The sequence below is a fragment of the Emydura macquarii genome, unplaced genomic scaffold, assembly GCF_026122565.2.
Source record: "Emydura macquarii macquarii isolate MOO-44397 ecotype Brisbane River unplaced genomic scaffold, CSIRO-AGI_Emac_v2 contig_2437, whole genome shotgun sequence".
NCBI lineage: Eukaryota > Metazoa > Chordata > Testudines > Chelidae > Emydura > Emydura macquarii.
This window is the reverse complement of record NW_027132574.1, coordinates 4,056,011-4,077,559: the sequence shown is the minus strand read 5'-3', so window position 1 is coordinate 4,077,559 and position 21,549 is coordinate 4,056,011. Positions and strand designations below refer to the sequence as shown.

Here is a 21,549-nt window from a genome sequence, read left to right as displayed (position 1 = left end):
TCCAATCCTCCAATTTGCCTAGGTCATTCTGTATCCTGTCCCTACCCTCCAGCGTATCCACCACTCCCCCCAAGCTTTAGTGTCATCTGCAAACTTGCTGAGGGTGTAATCCACTCCATCCTTCAGATCATTAATGAATAAGTTGAAAAAAACTGGCCCCAGGACTGACTGCTGGGGTGCTTCGCTTGCAACTGGCTGCCAGCTAGACATCGAACCGTTGATCACTACCCATTGAGCCCAATGATCTAACCAGCTTTCTATCCGCCTTATAATCCATTCATCCAACCCCTATTACTTTAACTTGCTGGCAAGAATACTGTGAGAAACTACAAAAGCTTTGCTAACATTAAGATCTATCACATCCACCGCTTTCCCTAGATCCACAAAACCAGTCATCTCATCATAGAAGGCAGTCAGGTTGGTCAGACATGACTTGCCCTTGGTGAATCATGCTGTCTGTTCCTGATCACCTGTTCCTCTCTTCCAAATGCCTCAAAAATTGATTCTTTGAGGACCTGCGCCATGATTTTTCCAGAGACTGAGGTGAGGCTGACTGGTCTGTAGTTCTCTGGATCCTCCTTCTTCCTTTTTTGAAGATGGGCACAATATTTGCGTTTTTCCGATTGTCCACGATCGCCACAAGTTTTCAAAGATAATGGCTCTGCAATCACATCAGCCAACTTCCTCAGCACCCTCGGATGCATTGTATTCAGCCCCATGGACTTGTGCATGTCTAGCTTTTCTCAATAGTCGTGAACCTGTTCTTTCACCAGTGAAGGCTGCTCACCTCCTCCCCATACTGTGCTGCACAGTGCAGTAGTTTGGGAGCTGACCTTCTGTGAAAACACTGGCAAAAAAAGCATTGAGCACTTCAGCTCTTTTCACATGATCTGTCACTTGGTTGCCTCCCCCATTCTGTAAGGGTCCCACACTTTTCCTAACATACTTGTAAAAACCCTTCTTGTTACCCTTCATGTCCCTTGCTAGCTGCAACTCCAGTTGTGCTTTGGCCTTCCTGATTTTACTCTGCATGCTCGAGCAGTATTTTTATATTCTTCTCTAGTCATCTTTCTAAGTTCCACTTCTTATAAGCTTCCTTTTTGTGTTTAAGATCACCGAAGATCTCTTTAAGGCAAGATGGTCACCTGCCATATTTGCTATTTCTGCACAATCGGGATGGCTTGTTCCTGTGCCCTCATTAAGGTTTCTTTAAAGTACAGCCGGCTCTTTTGGATTCCTTTCCCCTTCATATTAGCCTCCCAGGCGATCCTGCCCATCATCTCCCTGAGGGAGTCAGTCTGTTTTTCTGAAGTCCATGGTCTGTATTATGCTGTTCTTCTTTCTTCCTTTTGTCAGGATCTTGAACTCTACCATCTCATGGTCATTGCTGCACAGGTTGCCACCCACTTCTACTTCAACTACCAATTTTTCACTGTTTTTTGAGCAGCAAGTGAAGAGGAGGATGGCCCCTAGTTGGTTCCTCTAGCACTTTCAAGAAAGTTGCAGACAATTTCCTGATGCAACACTTCCTGGATTGCATGTGACAATAGCATCTGTCAACAGAAATTCAGTGTATAATAGCAATCATCGTTTACAAATACTGAATATCCCACGAGAATTAAGTGCATTATTCTATCCATTCTAACAATACAATAAAAGCACAATAAAATACAGCCTTTGATCTCAGATTTCCTTAATTCCCTTGGTCAAAGATGTTAAATAAAAATGCTATTTGATTTTTTACTTAGTTCATTTGCACTAATTCTTTTGCAGATATGTGTATAATTTACAGAATGTAAGCTCTAAGGACCAAGTTCCACCCTTATTAGTGAGGGTGGATTGATTTAAATCAAGGTGATATAAATCATTGATTTAAATCAAATTTCCCACTGATACTTCTTCACACATTTCTTAAACAATAGTGCAAATCTGATCACTAAAACATGTTAATTTACAACTCAGTATGTCATTTTACAACATCTAAGAGGGTATACTTTTTTTAGATAACTTGATTTCTATTAATTTAGGAAATAGTACATAATACTCATTACCTGTGTCAAGCTGCAGATGCAACAGCAGTACATTAGGAATGGTAAGAACTAAATCTCATACAAACACAATAGCACTTATATTTTATTAAACAAAATCTTAAATGTTACATAAATGTTGCATATTTGCAATTGCAGCAGTCTCCTGAGTTGCTGGCTGACAGCTGTCCTTAAACTTTTTTTATAAATTTTCAAATTTTATTAACTCTAACCAATAAGTTATCAAAGCACTAAACATACACTGTTCTTAAAACTTCTACTACTAGCTCTCATCTTCTCCACTCCCGCTGTCATTTTTTCATAGACTGAAACAAAAATAGAAGGTTTTTCTGCTTTTTCAACTCCCAGTCGATTTCTTACCTTTGAGTGAATAATACCAAACAATGAAAATATTCTCTGTGCCTCCAGAGGAAGCTACTGCTGTGAAAAGTTGGCTTAGCAACTGAAGGAACTCTTTCAAGGTGCCTGACTAATGATTTTCACCAGTTCAGGGGAGTGACTTTGTTCAAAACATCAGTAAACCTGTACTGTTTAAATGATTCTGCTCCAGCCCTGAAATTTATTATGACTGGCATAACTGAGGAGTGATTTTGAGATTCCTGTGCCATGGCAGCATCATCTTCAGAAGTTAGGCATCTACCTTTATATCTGGGGTTGAGAATGTTCGCAAGAAAATGAGGTGGAGTTAGTGTTTGATTCATTCTTTTCTTTGTTGCCTGCAGTTTAACTTTCTGGTGAGGGTATTTCTTCAATGTCTCTTGAAGTGCCTTCCAAATTTCAACAGCATCAGCAATGCAGCAACAATTTATCTGAAGTTCATTTAAGGCTATGAATATAGGCTTCGGTACACTAAGCATATCCTCTACATTTTTCTTTAATCCAATGTGAGAGACTTTGGATGAGATACTTCCATCTCTTTTGTCACGGTTTTCTTCACAAAGTTTTATGAGAATAGGTCAGTTCTTAATAAATTGTTCAAAACAATCAACCACAGAATTGCATCAAACATCTGGAGGGAGAATTAGTTTGGATCCTCCTGCTCTCTTTAGTGAAACTGAAGCAAAATGGTTGTTACGTAAGTATTTTCTTTTATTTCTGGAGAAAAAGTACTTAAGTCTTTAGCTAAAAGATGCACTAAATGGGCACTGCAGTCATATGTTAAGTAGCATCCTTCCATTTCTTCTAAGTATCTTCTCATCTTTGCCATGTTTGCAGCATTGAGTGAATAATAACAAACAATGAAAATAGTCTCTCTGCCTTTAAGACAGTGTCTTAACTAACTCCTCTGCCTTGCTTGGCCCAGCTCCACCAACACATAAGTACAGAACAACAATCCTTTCTAGCCTGTCTGTCTTTGCACATGTGATTTTAGTCTGCTGAGAAACAGAAACTGAAAGCCCAGAACTTTCAAGAAGCAAGAGCTAGTAGTTAGGCTGGACAGACTAGAACCATTAATTCATTTGAGACTATAAGAATAAGTTTAGCATGTTTGTGATGAGATTTAATTGTAACTGTTTTTTATACAAGAGAAATTTAGTATTTTATTGATTTAAAAAAAAAAATCCAATTAAATTAAAAAAATGTAATTTTTAATTGATTTTTATTCACCCTGACTAGAGCAGATACAAGGCATATGATCAATAAAACTATTGCCTTTCATACCCTAATGCCAAACTGAGGCCCTTACCTTGAATGTCTTATTAAAATGTGGCTGACACCAGGACCACATGGGGGAGGGAGGAAAAGGGTACACTTTACCAAGGCCCTGGGGTGCCCGGCCCAGGCTGCAACCCCCATTACTATGAGGAAAAAATTGAGGCTAAAATAAAGCTTTAAAGTTAATTGGCCTAATTATAAAATGTTTGCAGTCACATTGGTTCATTAGAATAAAAAAATCAAGAGATTGACGGGATATAATACCTTTATAAGGACCAAAAAGTTACAAAATAGTCAGCAAACTTGTAGGACACTCAGGCTGGCTGTTTATGTTAAACAAAAATAGCAAGGGGGGGCATTTTCAGAAATGTAGAATAAGTAACAGTAATTTCAGAATTCAACATGGTTTAAGAGATTGTATGTATGGGATGAGGAATTGTTGTATGTGTGTGGGAGGGGGCCCTTGTTACAAGTTTGTACTGGTCCTGAAAAAATTATGCTTGGTCCCTGGCTGACACCATAGGACACATGCTGGCTCACCTCATCTTTCATCTTGTCAGGTTGCTGTCTGTCCCAGAGTGGTCAAAACTAGGGTCTGAACAACCTTATTTCTTATCTAACATCACGTGCAAGAAAGGTTTTCTCAAACTAAATCCATCCATGTTGTTAATCTGTGAATCCAAGATCAAGGTCACTTTCAACATTTTAGTAATCTCTAGACCTCCAACCGGCCCTGGCTTCTTGGCAATACTAGCTGGAGACGTAAATAGAATCCAAGACTTTTGTGGTCTAAATTTGGAAAGTGACTAGTATTAAGGAGAAAATGTCAACATGATCTTGTCCAAGAGTTGTGGGTGGCCTGCCTGGATTTAGTTATTAGGCTTGTTTTTACATGTGGTCATACAGCACTATCATAACTACCCAGAGCCCACAATTTTAGGACTATTCAAATTTAAGTTCTTTTCCTTTTCTTTTTTTGAAGAAGGAAATGGTCTCTTGATTGTGGACTATACCTTATTACCTATGAGGTGTGTTTATGAATTTAGATAACATTCTGCAAATAAATGGCAAGTTAATTTAAGTAGTGCTTTTAAGATTTACAGCCAACACATTCTTCAGCAACTAAGATGCCTATTTCTGTTGTCTCAGACAAAGCATTTTTTCGGGATCAGATTAATTTCTCTTTGACTTATTGCTAATTGGATTTGTTTCCTAGAATGAATAGGAACAATATGAAGGTTTTAGTTTAAATTGATCTATCTTAAGATTGGTCTCATTTTGTGTTCAGATGCGCTAATATGCTAAGATTCCATCCAATAGAGATGCTGGTTATTACTTCACTGTTACGGTATTGTTGAGGATTTTGTGTGTACAGTATCTACATATTGAATCCTTAAAGTATTTTTCATTTGTTTTTAATAAAAACAAGCATCCTCCCTGAAAATGTATGACTTACAGCTGAGATATAATAAGTTCATCTTAATGGTTGATGCATAGTAAATGTCCTGTCTGGCCAGCAAATGACTAGACTTTCGATTCCTGACTGCAATTTCAACCCACTCTTCTCTAGAGGTAAATGATCAGAATGACACCTTTTTTTTTAGTTGGGATGAGGGGAAACGGTGATGTTTTAAGACATTTAAATTACTTTACCAGTAACTTTTAACTTTTGTTGTGAAACAATGTATGACAACACAACTTAGTCTTGGATTTAATTTTTTCTTTTTTTTTCTATCCTCAGCTTTGTATTCCATCATTTTGTTCTCTGTATTTTTGTGGATCCCTTTTGTCTATTTCTATTATGAGGAGAAGGATGAGGATGATACCAACACATGCTCAGTAAGTTCATTCATACCACACCTAGCTTTGACTTTATTCTTAAGGTATATAGGAGCCAAATAAGAGAGATGTCTAACAGCTGTTCTGCTTCAGCTATTTAGAGTAACATTTTGTTGAACCATTATTTCTGATCTTAATCTTAAAGAAAATAAAACATGAACGTTTAGAATAATGTCAGTTTAAGTCTTCAATTTGAAGAAGTTGATGGTTACTTGTGCTACAAGAAACCTGGTAAACTGCTTTGAAAATATGCTTAATTAAGGAGACTGAGTTGCAATGTTAATACTTAGCTTACTGTTAATTATCCATGACATGACCTTTACAGTGCTCCATTGTAGGAACCAGATTTCATTGGAATATCAGGCAGAAGGAACAATTCTCTTGATCCCAACTTTTCCTACACTCAGGGTATAAATATTATACCCTATAATAGTCCCTTAGGTGTTCTCTCCTGAAGCCCTGTTTGTAACTGGACTCTGATGTAAAAAGAGCAGTAAAAATGGCTTTGAAGTCATGTAGTCAGAAAACTAGTTACTCCTCCTAAGCAAGAAAATGTCTGTGGTGGCCATGTGACAAAAGGACTTCCATTAAAAGAAAACAGGCTGCAGTGCTGTCCTGAAACTAGCATTGATTCTGAATGCCACAGTAAGAGAATAGTTAATTTAATAAAAGTGTCAATCACACTCCACATAGCAGCACTACAGAGTTCAGATTAGGGCATATTGCAGATACTTCATAGTATAAGCAGACCGGAGAAGAAAGCTCTGATTACTCTATTAGTATAGTGCCTTGAATATTGAATAGCATACCCAAGATAGATGTTCAAGAGGATTTAAAGCCGTGATATCTGGCCAGAGCAGTTTGTCCAAACATATTGCATGATAGATCTTAATTTCATATGATTATTACTTCTTAACATCAAACTATATACAATTTTTTATATATAAGAAGTTTGCATTCTTCAAACAAAATCAATTTTAGTTTTATGTTAAACAGTAACATTTTTATAGAAAGCATGTCTCACTGAATATTTTATCCTGTCATTTGTTGGCTAAAATATGCATAGGTTTCCTTTGACTTTTATATTCAATATAGTAACACTTTGTTTAATTTAAAATACAGCAGGTTCAAACTGCACTCAAGTATACACTGGGATTCCTCATGGTTTGCGCAGTTCTTCTTCTAATTGGGTAAGTATATGCATGCATACATATTGAAGTGAAGATAAAGGAAAAAGTCAGATTCATAAATAACTGGAGAGAGAGTGAAAACCAGCATTTAAAAAAAACAAACCCTATAAGGATTCTGATATCCAGAATCACCAGAGCAAATCTAGGGTAGAGTATGGTAACATCAGACCCACAATGGATCTTTTTTTTCCTCTTCTTTTTTTTCTAATTCATAATATACAGATCTGGGAGAGAGACTGTCACCCAAGATTTTTTTCAAGCATGTATATCTTATATATTTAAATCCATTATTATACTTCCTTGAGAAAAACTATCCAGCTATTCCATGTTGCCTACTGTATTATGATGTGTACATGTAAGTGGCAGAATTAAAACTGTGCATGCAGCTTTAACTTTGGATTTTTCTGACTTTGTGCAACCTTAAGTCTTAATATATTTGTAGGAAATGTTTAAAATTAGTCTTAAGTTACCTTATTCTCAATACATGGCTTATAGTGTATATTATCTTACCTTTTGTATGTTCTGACTTCCTTTTTAAACCAGTGAAATTAATGTGTGCGTTAATGCCCTAATTCAGGAAGTCATGTGCCTGGCCTAAGAGTTAAGCTTATGCATAAGTGCTTTGTGAATTGGGACCTAATAGTTCATTGTGGGCTCATACCTTATGTACATACATATTTACCTCTGGCATAAAGGCTTTATTGGCTTTAGTTTGGGATATATGCATTACACAAGTAAGGGACCAAGAAATTATTTTTCTTTCCCATAAAGAATAGTGTTCTGCAGAGATAATTTAAGCATTATTTCATGTCCTGTTTGTTTCGTCTTCAATAATTCAGTGTATATACCAAATGAAAGAACCTGCCATGAATTAAGTAGTGTTTAGAAACATTTAAAGTATGAGGCAGCAGTCAGATTAGGTAAATTAGGTAAATCTTGAGATCTGTGTATGGTATCATCTGATAAACCCTAAAAAGTGATCCTTGGATGGATAGACAGTAGAATATAAAGCAGAAGTAGATATTACCACTGTGTACAGACCTAGTGAGAGATGACTGTAGTACTGAGTCCAGTTCTGGTGTGTACACTTCAAAAACTATGCTGACAAATTGGAACAAGTGAAGAAAAGAGGTATAAGTATAATTTGAAGTTTTGAAAACGTGCTTTACAGTTAAACTAATGAAGCTTAATCTTTTTAGTTAATTTAAGAGACTGCTAAGAGGTGACTTGATTATGTTGTACGTAATAGTTTGGGAGATGGTTTCTGTTAGTAGAGGGCTTCTAGTGAGAAAAGCAATAAAATGAATGGAAGGCTGAAGTTAGGTGACAAATTCAGACTAGAAGTATGATGCAAATTTTTAAGTGTTGGTAATTAACTATTGAAGTTCTTTCAGTCTCCTGAAGCCTTCAAGTCTAAGGTAGAGCTCAAGCTCTTGCTAGAATTTGATGCAGGAAGTATTTGGTTAAATTCTGTGGTCTTTTAATAGGAGAGTTGGTAACTACTATAGGCGCAATGTTTTAAACAATTATAAAGAAGCTCTTACCATGACAGCCCTAGGGGGACTCCGTTAGACATTAAAAGGTAACTCTGCTCTGTGGGATCTCTTTGGGCTCTTACTTAAACTAGAAAAAGTGAATAAGTATTAACCTGTAGTTTACAGTGGCCAGAGTTTTTTAGTTCTGTTGTCCTGTCCGCTTTTGTTAATCTCTTCCTGCTATGTAGTCTTCTTTGTACAACTGGCTTTCAAGCTGCCGCCACAGTCTGCTGTACATGTTCATATATAATCTTCTGGATATTAGTCTGATTCCCTGTGCCTTTCGGAGGACATTTTCTCTTCCTTCCCCCCCCTCCTTCACCGCGATTACTAAATATCTGTTGGCTAAATTCTGAACTAGATCCTTACCTTTCTAAAATGACCTGTGGTTCAATCTCTTCTCTCCAGTTAAATATGGGGGTTCCCTATTAATGAACCAGCAGTTCACTGTATTGTTGGTAAAAGAAAACCGTTCCGACAGTGAGGTATGGCCATAATCCATATTACGACTTCGAGTGCTTGCTTATGTCCATTCCATTGTAGGTGTGTGCATGCCCTCATGCACGGTTACTGGAACTTTTTTCCCTTTAGCAGTACCAGTCTGCTTCCCTGGATCCCTCCCGTCCCTTCTTGAACCGCCTAGTTCCCTTCCTGTCCTAATGGGCCCAGGTCACTTCGGACCACTGAGTCCTTGGCATAGTTTCAGCAGAATATGCCCTTTAGTTTGCTTCTATCCCTCCTGCCTCATCCATCTGTAGGGACCCCTCTCATGAGCAACTCTTCATTCAAGAGGTAGAGACACTTCTCAGCCTGAGGGCCATACAGAAGGTTCCACCAGATGCGAGGGGGAGAAAGGGTCTTACTTGAGGTACTTCCTCATCCTTAAAGCATAATGGGGTCTAAGGCCTATTTTAGAACTGCATGGTCTCAACAAATTTCTCAAGGAGTTGAAAATTCACATGGTTTCCCTTGCCTCCATCATCCCCTCCCTGGATCCAGGAGACTGGTATTCTGCCCTTGATTTGAAGGATGCATACTTCCACCTTTCTATCTTCCCTAGCCACAGGCATTTCCTCTGTTTCATAGTAGCTGGTTTCCATTACAAGTTTGCAGCTGCTGCCCTTTGGCCTTTCTTCAGCCCTGAGGATGTTTATGAAACGTATGGAGGAGGTGGTGGTGGTGTACCTGAGGCGCACAGGGGTCCAAATTTCCCTGCCCTGGACGACTGGCTAATCAGGGGCAGGTTCAGGGCCCAGGTCCAGAGCAGTGTAGATCTGTCACTTGCCACCTGCTGCCGGCTGGGCCTGCTAATAAACAAGCAGAAGTCCACATAAACCCCAGTGCAGCAAATACAGTTGATCAGGGCGGATCTGGATGCTTCCCAAGTCAGAGCTTTCCTGCCCTAGCTAAGATTTGAGGTGATGTCGGCTATCATGGCTCACCTGCACCTCTGCCTGATGGCAACAGCCAGGCACAGCAGACACAGCTGTTAGGCCACATAGTGAGTGAGACTGGCTCACCTAAGACACAGACCACTTCAGTTATGGTTAGCTTCGGTTTATTCCCCGATCAGACATTCCTTGGACTGGGTGGTCACAGTTCCCCCTCGCATCCTGGCCACACTAGACTGGTGGCGGAGCCCCCAGGTAGTGTTCAGGGGTGTAACGTTCGGAGAGCTAGTCCCTTGATTACCCTGCTAGTGGATGCCTCTGGTATGGGTGGGGGGCCCATATCAGCACCAACATTGGCACACAAGGGGTCTGCTCAAGGGAGGAGAGGTGCATGCATATCAATGTAAGAGAGTTACGGGCTATTCAACTAGCATGTGGAGTGTTCCTCCATCTTTTTGCGGGCAAAGTGGTGCAGGTAATGACAGACAATACAGCAGCCGTGTATTACATCAACAGACGTGGGGGGCAAGGAGGCAATTTGTCTGTGGGACCTGGCAGTGAGGCACAATTTTCACATAATAACCTCTCCCTTCCTGGGTGTGAAGAACGAGGCAGATCACCTCAGCAGGTCGTTCTTAGCCCACCACGACTGGTCGCTGCATCCAAAGGTGGTCTCCATGATTTTCCAACGGTGGAGTTATCCCCAGGTGGAACTATTCGTGTCAGCATGGAACAAGAAATGTGAGCAGTTCTGCTCCCTCCACGGTTGGGAGGCCGGGTCACTCTCCGCCTTCCTGCTGCAGTGGTCAGGGAGCCTCATGTATGCGTTCCCATCCGTTCCTCTCCTTCACAAAGTCCCACTCAAAATCAAGAGGGACAAAGCAAACATTATCTTAGTTGCGCGGGCCTAGCTGTGCCAGCAGTGGTTCATGCTGCTGGACCTATCAATCGCCCCCTGCTGGAGCTTCCGAGATGGCATGATCTTCTGTCCCAGAATCACGGTTGCTTGCTGCACCCAGACCTGAACTACCTGCACCTCACGGTGTGGAGACTCCAGGGCTGAGCACAGATGAGCAAGTCTGTTTGGCACAAGTCCAGCGAATTCTGCTAGGTAGCAGAAAACCTTCCACACAGGTCATATATTGTGCTGAATGGAAGTGATTTACCTGTTGGGCGGAGGCCCAGGGGATCTTGCCAGGGTTGTTGCTGATACTTCTTGCAACTAAAACTCCAGGGGCTAGCCATGGCCTCCCTGAAGGTCCACCTAGCGGCTATATCAGCATTCCACCAGCCTTTGGAAGAGTGATCAGTTTTCTCCCACCCTGTAAGCTTAGAGCATCTTCACCAGACATGCAACTGGTGGTGCAGCTGCACTGATGTTGTAGTGTAGACCTGCCCTAACAGTTCTACTCATTCAACTAGGTGTCAAACACCTTTCCTGGGTAGGATAGCTGACTGGAATACATCACATTAAGCTTACTTTGGCATGTGCTCAGCGCACTGCACAAAATGAAGCTTACGTTAAAAAAATGAAGATTGCAGTACAAACTGAAGTTAACTGTTTGACTCAGATATATCCCACTTTATCACAATCATCTTCTGGCTATTTTCTGCCACCCTTAATGTAAGCAAAACTGAATTCCTAGTCTTCCTCCCTAGTTTTCTCACTCTCCACTCCCTCATTCATTGTGGACAACAGCATTAATCTTTCCTGTTGCTTAGATCTGTAACATGGGTGTCCTCTTTGGCGCCACCTTCTCTCTAGTCTTACACATCCAGGCCACTTTAAACATCATTCCAGCTGCTCCTTCATCTGCAGCATCTGAGAGTCCTTCTCTTAGGATAAAGTGCTAAAACTCTCATCAAGGCCCATATAGTTCTGTCAACTACTGCAATCTCCTTCATTCTGGCCTTAACCAGTACCCACCTTACACCTCTTCAGGCGAGTTCAAAATGCTGCTTTTAAGATAATCTTGTCACCTTTTTTGGTGTCTTTCCACTGGCTTCTTCCTTTTACACCACAACGAAATCATATTTAATCTTCAAGGAGCTTTGTAAACTAATCCTTTGTATGTCTGTGCTCTTGTACCTTACCATAGAGTACCTCCTCACCTCAGCCACAGTCCCATTTTACCAGTTTTTTCAGCTTTGATCACTTATTAATCCATGTATTATCCCACCAGCACTTTCAAACTATCTTCTGTGCTGCTTGTAACTTTTGGTTAATTTGGGGGGCAAAATTGGACAAGTCACTAATACAGATTCTTTACTCAGGCAGCTACATAGAACTTATAAGTGAGTTTGAGTCACATACAGGCATGAAGACTTCATTCAGTTCTTAAATACAAACAAGTAGAATTGCAATTGTAGAAAAGTAAGAAGAGTAAGATAATTATAGCAAAATGACTCCATGTATTGCACAAATTTAGTCATATGGCATTTGTCAGAAGTGAAGAAGGAAAACACTAAGTTTGAAAGCACCATAAGTGGGAATAATGCACATTTCCATTATCTTATGACCCTGGTATCCCAACTAAGCATTGGCCATACACTTTTTTTTTTTTTTTTTTTTTTTTTTTTTAAATATACCTATTCCTTATGCCACACATGTCTGGGATCATATTAGGTTTAATCTCAGTCCGCTGCATATGTGTGATGTTCCAAGGTACCATAATTAGGGTTGTTTCAGAGGGGTAGCCATGTTAGTCTGTATACAGCAAAAACAACGAGAGTTCTGTGGCACTTTAAAGACTAACAAATTTAATTTTTGTAGGCATAAGCTTTCGTGAGACTCAGCTCACTTTGTCAGATGCAGAGGTAGAATGATACAGTAAATAGGAAACATAGATATACAGGTGCATAGAGAACAATGGGGGAGGTGGATGAAAGCCGGGTATTTGAGGGCTAATGACAGTCATTGAGTAGGAGGTGAGAATAGGTGAGCAAAGCAATTTACCTCTTGTAATGAGAGAGCCATTCCAAATCTCTGTTTAAACCCAGTTTGAATGTGTCAAGTTTGCAGATCATTTCTAACTCAGCAGTTTCTCTTTGAAGTCTGTTTTTGCAGTTTTTTGGAGAAGTACGGTGACTTTCAGGTCAATGATAGTGTGCCCTGGGAGATTAAAGTGTTCTCCCACTAGTTTATGGATGTTATTTTTTATGTCTGATTTGTGTCCATTTATCCTTGTGCATAGTGATAGTCCAGTTTGGCCAATGTACATGTATGTCTGTAGGCATAAGCTTTCGTGGGCTGTTGCTGACGAAGTGGGTTGCAGCCCACGAAAGCTTATGCCTACAGACATTTGTTAGTTTTTAAGGTGCTACAGGACTCCTGTTGTTTTTGCTGTATACAGACTAACACGGCTACCCCTTTGAAACTAAAGTTTAATACTCAAAATGTATTATAGTTCTGTAGAAGAAAGGGCTTCGCCACTGATTCATGGCTGTGCTGTGGTTCAGACACACAATAATGGGTTAGACTTCATTTCCTGATCCTAGTCACATGATTAGGGGCTGATGTGGATGAATGCCATAGGCTTTAGTAGCCATGGACTCAAGTGGCTAACTTTACCTTTCTTTTGGAAATCAAATATACTAGGTCCAAATAACCACAAACAAATACAAATTACTGTCTGCTTTCTGATAATCTAATCGTCTTTTCTGTAGTGTCTTGTTCAGCTGGTGAGATCACCACCTTGAGTCTGCTCCTGCTACTTTTTACTTGTCAGTTACTAGTTGTGCACGTTATTTACGCCAACACATGGCCACTCCGGATGTCTTCAGGAAGCACAATATCAGTGTTGTCCTTCATACTCAGGTTGCCAGCCACCTTGTTTTGGAATTTAACAGTATTGTAGCAGTGGTGATGCCGGTGATCAGGACTGCCACAGGGTAGGAAGCCCCAGTTGTGGACCAGGGACACCATTGTACTAGGTGCTGTACAAGCATTGAACAAAGATTGTTTCTGCTCCAGAAAGAATAGAGGGATATAGACCAATGGAAACCCGGGGAAACAATGTGACTACTATATTAGTTAAGATGATAAAGAGTGATATCGGTGCATCAGTGGCCTAACTATTATGTTTTTTGTAGACATCGCAGCAAAGGAGTGTTTTAAGGAGGGATTTGTAGGATAATGTATGTATGAAGATTTAACAAGTGAGCGATGGAGGCCAGTGTCATTGGCTATTCGGAGTTGATTGGCCAGTGACACTGGCCTCAATCACCTATTTGTTAAATCTTCATACAAGCAGTGCTTTCTCCCATGCTTCTGCAGTGCTTTCTGCCATGTTGCCCCTCCTGCTTGGGAAGAGCTCATATAAACGTCCACAGAGTTTGCACAGGAGGAGACAGTGCTGGAATAGGGTAGATCTGTGAGTAGTCAGCATATGGATGGTTGTTTGCAGGTGAGATTACCATGGCATAAGCTATAATGGAAGAATAGAAGATTATGAAGGGCAGAGCCTTGTAGTATCACAACGAAGTTGGAGAGGGAAAGTGGAGAAACCATCTGACTTCTTACATTAAACTTTTTAAACAATCAAAGAATTTCAAATAACTGAAACAAAATATTGATTTTTTTTTTTTAATTCAAAATCTTGAAACATTAAATTTTTCAGACATTTTCAACCAAAATAAATCAGCAAAATAGAGACCAATTCAAAAAATGCATTAGTGTTGCAGAACCTGCATTTTTCAGAATTTGTTAAACTTCACCCTGTCTTAGAGAGGAAAGGGGGCTGGGGCATGGGATGTTAGCTAAAGGCAAATAAGGTTAAGGGTGGATATTTTTAAGATGAGAGACTAAAGCATGCTTGTCTTGTGAGGGGAAAGCCGGGGAGGTTGAGGTTAAGGAAAAGAGTAAAGAAGGGGATGAGACTTGGTGCAAGGGAGATTAGGGGATGGGCTAGAACCACTAGGGCAAGTGGAAGGGCTAGAGAGCAGCTGAGGAACTTCTGAGTCTGATGGGGAGAAGGAGACAGTTGCAGAAGGGAAGTAAAGGCAAGGAGATGGGGAAGGTCAGGTTATTTTTTTCAATTTTTCTCTTGAAAGAAATTGGTGAGTTCTGTGTAGGAAGAAGTGGAGCCAGGAGGAAGGTTAGAGGAATGAATCAAAGGTGGCAAGAAGTGGCTGGTTTGTGGGCATAGGTTAAAGTAATCAAATTTTAGTACGAAAGATGGCAGAACGGTAGGAGAAGAAAAGGAACTTGTAGTGAAGGAAGTCCATCTCAATGCTAAACTTAGGTCAGAGATGCTTTGCAGTGGAAGAGAAGGGGAGGAAAAAGCAGATGTTGAGGTTGAACCAGGGCTGTGGATTGGCAGGTTAGACTCTGATGGGAGAGGGTGAAAGAGTTAAGAGTGCAGGAGAGTAAAGCATAGAGAGAATAAATCCTATAAATGGAAGAAAGGGAAGAGAGGCAAGGGTTGAGAGCAGATGTGTCAGCACTGCTGATGGAGTGCAAATCATGGAAGGGACAAGTTAGAGGTTGTGTGTGCGTTAGGAGCTGATGGGCAGTGCAGAAGATTAGGTAATGGTCAGATGAAGCTTGGCCCTGAGGGATCAGAGAGAGAAGTACTTGGAGACCAAATCAAGGTTTTTTGTGATTGGGAGAGGTATACCGGGGCTGAAAGCAAAATGAAGAGGTGAGAGCAATAAAATGTGCAGCTACTGGATTGGATGGTTATGGGCGTGGAGTCGAACTCACTGAAGATGGGGGTGAGAAGTTGAGGTGAGGGATTGAGTGTCAGAAGTCTACATCAGAGGAAGGCTGATCTGGAGTAGTTGGGCAGATGGTATAAGACAGCAACCTGGAGTGGGAGAGGAGAGAGCAGTTGGATGCAATGCTCCTCAACAGATGAGTGAAGGGTGAGGCAAGTGCAGTTAAAAAAGGCAGGAACTGGAGGGAACACTCCAGTGTTACTCAGAGTCCAACACTCTCACCACAGACAAGAGGAGAGGCTTCCCTGAGAGAGGGCAGCTGCTAAGGCAATCAAGTGAATGCTTTGATACTTCCAAGATTGGTTAATTGTTTGGGCGACAAAAAAAAGTGTACAGATTTGACCCAAATTTGTCAACCTTTTTGGTGCCCCAAAGCATTTTTTCATTGAATTGACTATTTGCTAAAAAAAAAATTTTTTTTTGACCCACTTCTACTTCTGACTTTATGCTGTGTTGTGTTAGGATGCTTTATGCAGAATCTCAACAGTTCAATATGTTAGATGGTCAATAGAAAAAGCATGGATACATCTACTGAATCATAGTCACGCTATTAACTCTTAGGTCACTTTCTCATTTGAGTTTGTCAGATTTTGCTCTGCACATGTAATAGTTGACCCACCTACCTCTAATTACTCTTTTGCAACTACTTGGTTTTGTAGTTTACAGGTGCTCTGTTAAAACATAACTATCGGAAGCGTCTTACCTTGTCTTCCCGACTAAAGGAGTACTTTTGCAATTTTTTTTTTTTTCTGAAGTAAATAGTAGTTTACTTTGTTCCGTGTGTTCTGTAATATGCCTTCCAATTGCTTAAAGTCTTTCGGCTCTGATGAATTTTACCCATAAAGTCCGTGCAACCAAAACCAATTGCCAGCATTTCTGTTTTCAATCTGAACATAATTCTTTTGAGTTTCAGTCAGTGCTCTGAAAGCATATGCCACTGGACAGTTCGCTTGTAGAAGGGCTGCCCACATCAACTGGGATCATAGGCTTTTTGTTAATCTCAAAATGTTTCAGTACATGTGCTGCTTTTGGCAAAAGGAAATTAAAATTGTCACAAGTCTTTCTCTAGCAAGAATCATCCATCCAGTGCTTGTCTGTGTTGGCTTCATTCAAAATACTGGTTAGAGCTTGTTTACAAATTGAGGGAGAATTTGTCCATAATAGCATATCTATGAATCATGGTATGGCATTTTTCTTTTGGTCTTTCCACTTGTAGTACTATTTTTATCTTTCTTGGATCTAGTCAGACTCTTGTCACTAATTGTGTATTACATAACTAATCTTCTAATTTCTTCTTTTAGAATCCAATAGACCACTTATTCAGGCTCTGTCTTTTTGGTAATGTTCATTTTCTTACATCAGTAGACAATTACTTCCACCCTGTAGATTCTTAGTGACATTTTTGCTTGGCCAGTTTTCTTGATATTCCTGAATAACTTTGTCTACCTGTTTGCTGTTCCCTTCATGTTCCCATTGGAATATATTCTATTTCTCCTAATGTCTCAAGGTCTACCTCATAAAACAAGATGGAGGATTTCGCCTTCTCAGGTTTTCCTGCAATGATAACTTAATTCAAATTTTCCTAGAAGCATTGCAGCCTTCTTCTCTGTCCTGTACGAGGCTTCCTTCCAGACTGATGGATTCAGGGGTCTTCATTTGGTCCACTTCCTCAGTGAAGTGAGGTGCAATAGATATTTGACCCTAACTTTATCACCACTTGGTTCAAAATGTTTTAAAGTCTGCTTGAATAACAGATTAAAAGAACTCTTCTCATTGCTAGATTTGTGATGTGAACTACATAGTTTGGTATAGTTGACTCTCTGTAGTAAGTGCCCAGGACTGAAACTTCGTTGGTTGAACGTCAGTAGTTGCCATAGGTAAGTAGACAGAGGTTGGCACATCAACAGTCTGACCCATTGCTTATACTTGTTCAGTGCCACTGGTTTAGATTCGGCATTGAAAACTAGTGTAGAAGATATGCAGCCTCTGCAGGTATTAATACAGTGCCTTCTAACTCTGCTCAGAGCAGGCCCAATTGACCCAAAAGTAGACTGAAAACATAGAGACTAATTTCTTAAGAGTGAAACCATGATGACAACTGGAAGTGAATTTCTATGGCTGCTTTTGATATTTTAGAAAGCTTTTTTAAAGGCACCTCTAAATATAGATAATGCTTACATTTTTTCCCTATTAAATGCAAGCTTATTAAAGAACACTGGTAGGTCACAGGAGTGACTCAAATTTCACTAACATTGTGCTGATGAACACTAGTTCTTGTAGGAGCTGGCATACTTAAAATGCTTCAGTATTTAGCTAATGCTGATGTTCCTCAAATTTTATTGGTATTTACTTTACTGTCCAGAAGCTGTAATAAGGGCCAGAACCATTTTTACTTTTGGGGATAGATGCTCAGGTAATAAATATGCTGATGTGTAACGTTCTAAAAACCAAAATAGATTTATGCTGAGTGGTGTATAAATGCATAGTAGAAAATGGTGCCTGATCTGAATAGCTGACAATTAATGTGCAGATTTCAAAAGTTATGGATGGGTGCAATTTTAGGGATATCTAAATAAATAAGCATTGAATGTTCTACCAATTTCGGTGAAATGTTTTTAGGACCAAGTAGTTGGCAGTATTTCTTTTCACCTTAAAGGTGAACATTAAAGCAAAAAGTTTTCCCATTACTGTTCCTTTGATGTATAATGATAAATGAAAAAAGTGGACAAGATTTTCTTGGTTTTTCTTCTTTACACTTCAAATAACCTTATTTAGATTATGGAAGTGTCACAGCATGCTGGGTGCTTTCCAAATGCAGATAACAGTTCTGCAGGCATGAAGATCTTATTACCCACTTCAGAGACCAGTGAACAGAGGATTGTGAGGACTCAATGTTCTTTATTTCGAATGCAAACAACTAGACACTCTAGTTAAAGACAATCTCTTACGTTGTAGAGGAGCAATAAAGAACCAATGAAACGTTTTTTCTTCACAGTGCATCTTTAATACAATTGCATTTTTCGTACTGTTAGCTAAGTATGTAGATGTAGTAAAGTGGGATGTAGACAAGTCTGCAGTCTCCAGTAACTTAAAGCTGGGATAGTGAAAAGGGGTGAGAGTCAAGTATTCCTGTACTATGGATTGATTTTTTTGGATCTCTTGTCTAAAACTAGTGCTAAGAAACATGTATTGGTCTTGAAAGTATTATACTATGCCATTAAAATCTGCTTTAATATGATAATCTGCTACTGTTGCTAGCTCTAACCATAACATTTTTTTATTGCCCTTCCTGTCTATTCAGACTTGACTTTAGCAAATGATTATCACAAACTGCTAGTGAGTTTTACTAAAGCTGTGCTTCCTACTTGCTATCAGGTGGTTTAAAGTAGGGCTCAAAATTGGAGCCACTTTCTGATTAGAAGTAGCTAAAAAAGATTTGGATGGTTTGAGGTCCAACAGCCAATTCCAGTGCAGTACCCTGGTGAGGAGAAGTTGTGCACTCCTGCAGTCAGTTGCTGGAAGGGGGACAATACTGGGATATCTACCAGGCTGTATACCTGCTAAGGCAGAAGGTCTGAAAATGTGGAGAACGTATGCAAATGATTCAATGCCCTAATGTATCTAATTTGTATATGCTTCATTTCATTTGTATATCTTTTTAAGAATATTTTCTAGCTGCTAGTCCTAGCTCTTACCACGTGATATGAATATCTGCTTTGTTGAGTGAACTAGTTTCTTGGTTCCTTTGAGCAGAACTTCTGGTCTGTGGAATACTATCCGTTTTGGTGTTAGTAGTTCTTCCAGGGCATCTGTGTATTCCCGTATGTGGGATCTGGTGCTTCTGGCATCGAGCTATGGAACTGCCTTCAAAAGCCATGTTTTTTGGCTCGTACATGAGCATTCTCTCACAGTGGTGATGTCAAGGTCCCCTATTCTATATTAGTGCACCCACAGGCCATCTCAGTTACTTTTCTGCCCCTGCAGAGTGACTTGCACTCACCTGTGTGTTCCTAAAGCCTTCTTTAGTTTTGTCTTGTACATATTTGTGGATGGAAAAATATTGAGTTTGCACTAAACCATCCTGCAGCAACTCCATGTCTAGATGTGGATGCATTAGCAGTAGATGCAATCTCGGACCCCAAAACCTGTGTAGATGCATCTGCCTTGGAAGAGGTTTGCTCTGCCTCTTTCAGAAACCAAATACTGCATCATGGGCATGATAGCATAGCATAACTCCCAAATTTCACCCAAGGGTGAAGCAGGGATGTGTTCTGGCCCCAGCAATATTCTGTTGGAAAATGGATTGGCTCTTTGAGAATGTATCTGCAAATATTGGTAAAACTATCCTGTTCAAATTATTTTCGTTACCTGGATTATGCAGATGATGTAGTCCTCTTTGGTCCAGATGCAAACTATTTCAAAGATGCACTAGAGAGCTTCCAGGAGCACGAGGTTTCTTGGGCAAAAACAAAAATCCAGGGTGTTGGCATAAAAGTTGTGATACAAGACATCTGTGCTTCTGGACAGATTGTGGAAGTAGTGGGTGATTTTTTTATCGAGGCAGTAATCTGTCATCAAATGGACACAGCCAGCCAGATATCAGAAGGAATTGGTTTAGCAGCCTCAGCCATGATGGACATGCAAGAGCTCTGGAAAAGAGAGTGAAACTATACACGGGTACATATTTATCAAACCTGCATACTTCCAGTCTTTTTATATGGATCTGAAACATAGATCTTTACTGAAGACATCAGGACGCTGGAGAAATTTCATATGCATTGCAGCAGTAACAGCTGGGTGTAAGATTGTTTTCCTTTATCGGTAATAGGGATGTATCTCTGAGAACTAGTCTCGAGCAGATTTAGGTCATCATTGGCCACCTCCAGCTAACTCTCTTGGCACATGTTGCCAGTCTCTGAGATGGTCCCTGCATGTTGAGGTTTGAAGGTCAGACTTGAGTCCAGGAGGAGTCGCTGCTCACTTATAGATTAGCAGGGGTCATGCAGTTGCCCACAATTAATTTGGCTGCACCAGATCATTAATGATCCTGAAGAGCTCTGAGATGCCTGGAATAGAGCTTTACAGTATGGTTATGGACATCTGGCACAATAGATCGCCATTATCTAAGCATGTAGTTGATCACATTAGCCCTTTTGGCCACAGCGTCTCATTGGGAGCTGGTGTTCAACCTGTTATTCACCATGACTGTCAGTCACTGCTTTCCAGGATAGTCTCCCATCTTGTAAGTATTGCCTACATTCCTTGTTCTTGGGTGTATGTTTACATTTCCGCCATATTAAAACATATTGTTTGCACCCAATTTAGCAGGCAATCCAAATAACTCTGAATCAGTGATCTGTCCTCTTTATTATTTACTATTCCCCCAATTTTTGTCCTCTACAAACGTTCAGTGATTTTTGTTTTCTTCCAGGTCATGTATAAAAATGTTCAGTCCCAAAGGACCCAGAACCAATCCCTATGGGGCCTCTTTAGAAACATGCCCGTTTTATACCGACGTTCTGTTTGCCAGTCTCAATCTATTTGTTGTGTACTGTCAATTTTAGATCATTCTAGTCTTTAATCAAAATGCCATCTGGTACCAAGTCAGATGCGTGAAAGATCAATTTAGACCTGTCATCTAGCCCTCCTTTCATTTCAGTGCCTTGAGGGATGAAGGTCCCTCATGCAGACCTCTGAACTCGGATCCTTCTCCTTTGCCTCAGCCACCAGCTTCATGTAAATATCTCATTCAAGGACCTCTCCATTTATTGATGTGGTCTTACTACAAGTTTTTCTAAAGGCCTTCTTAGAAGCTTCAGGACAAATTACATCAAACACTGACTTAACAGACAGCACCAAGTCATACCTTCTATTTAGGCACTGGCACCATGCCAACATTGGCATCCTCAAAACTGATGTTCCCCAGCATGTTTCAGCTTATGCTACTAGGGACTCTGGATCTCTTGTCACCTCTTCGTAACAATCATATAGAGCATCCTGACAAGGATGACTGGAAAGATAAAGATGTCCTGAAAGACCCATATAAGTCTACCTGGGGGAACATGAGAGAGCTGATTTTTACCAGAGCACCAGATTGGGCCTTCTTCAGTGTCTCCACCTGATGAGTAGACCATTTCAAAGCTTCTAGAGAGAATAACAGACCCTCGCTATT

General features: G+C 40.2%; 1 protein-coding gene across 3 annotated transcripts in view; it reads left to right on the top strand.

Annotated features, from left to right (window-relative positions):
• The window catches only part of LMBRD1 (LMBR1 domain containing 1), a 273,786-nt gene that overhangs the window by 40,559 nt on the left and 211,678 nt on the right, over positions 1–21,549 (top strand). For all 3 annotated transcript variants that reach the window (XM_067562532.1, XM_067562530.1, XM_067562531.1), the window contains exons 4-5: positions 5,446–5,543; positions 6,666–6,733. In XM_067562532.1, the coding sequence (XP_067418633.1) occupies positions 5,446–5,543; positions 6,666–6,733 (166 nt within the window). The remainder of the gene's footprint in view (positions 1–5,445; positions 5,544–6,665; positions 6,734–21,549) is intronic.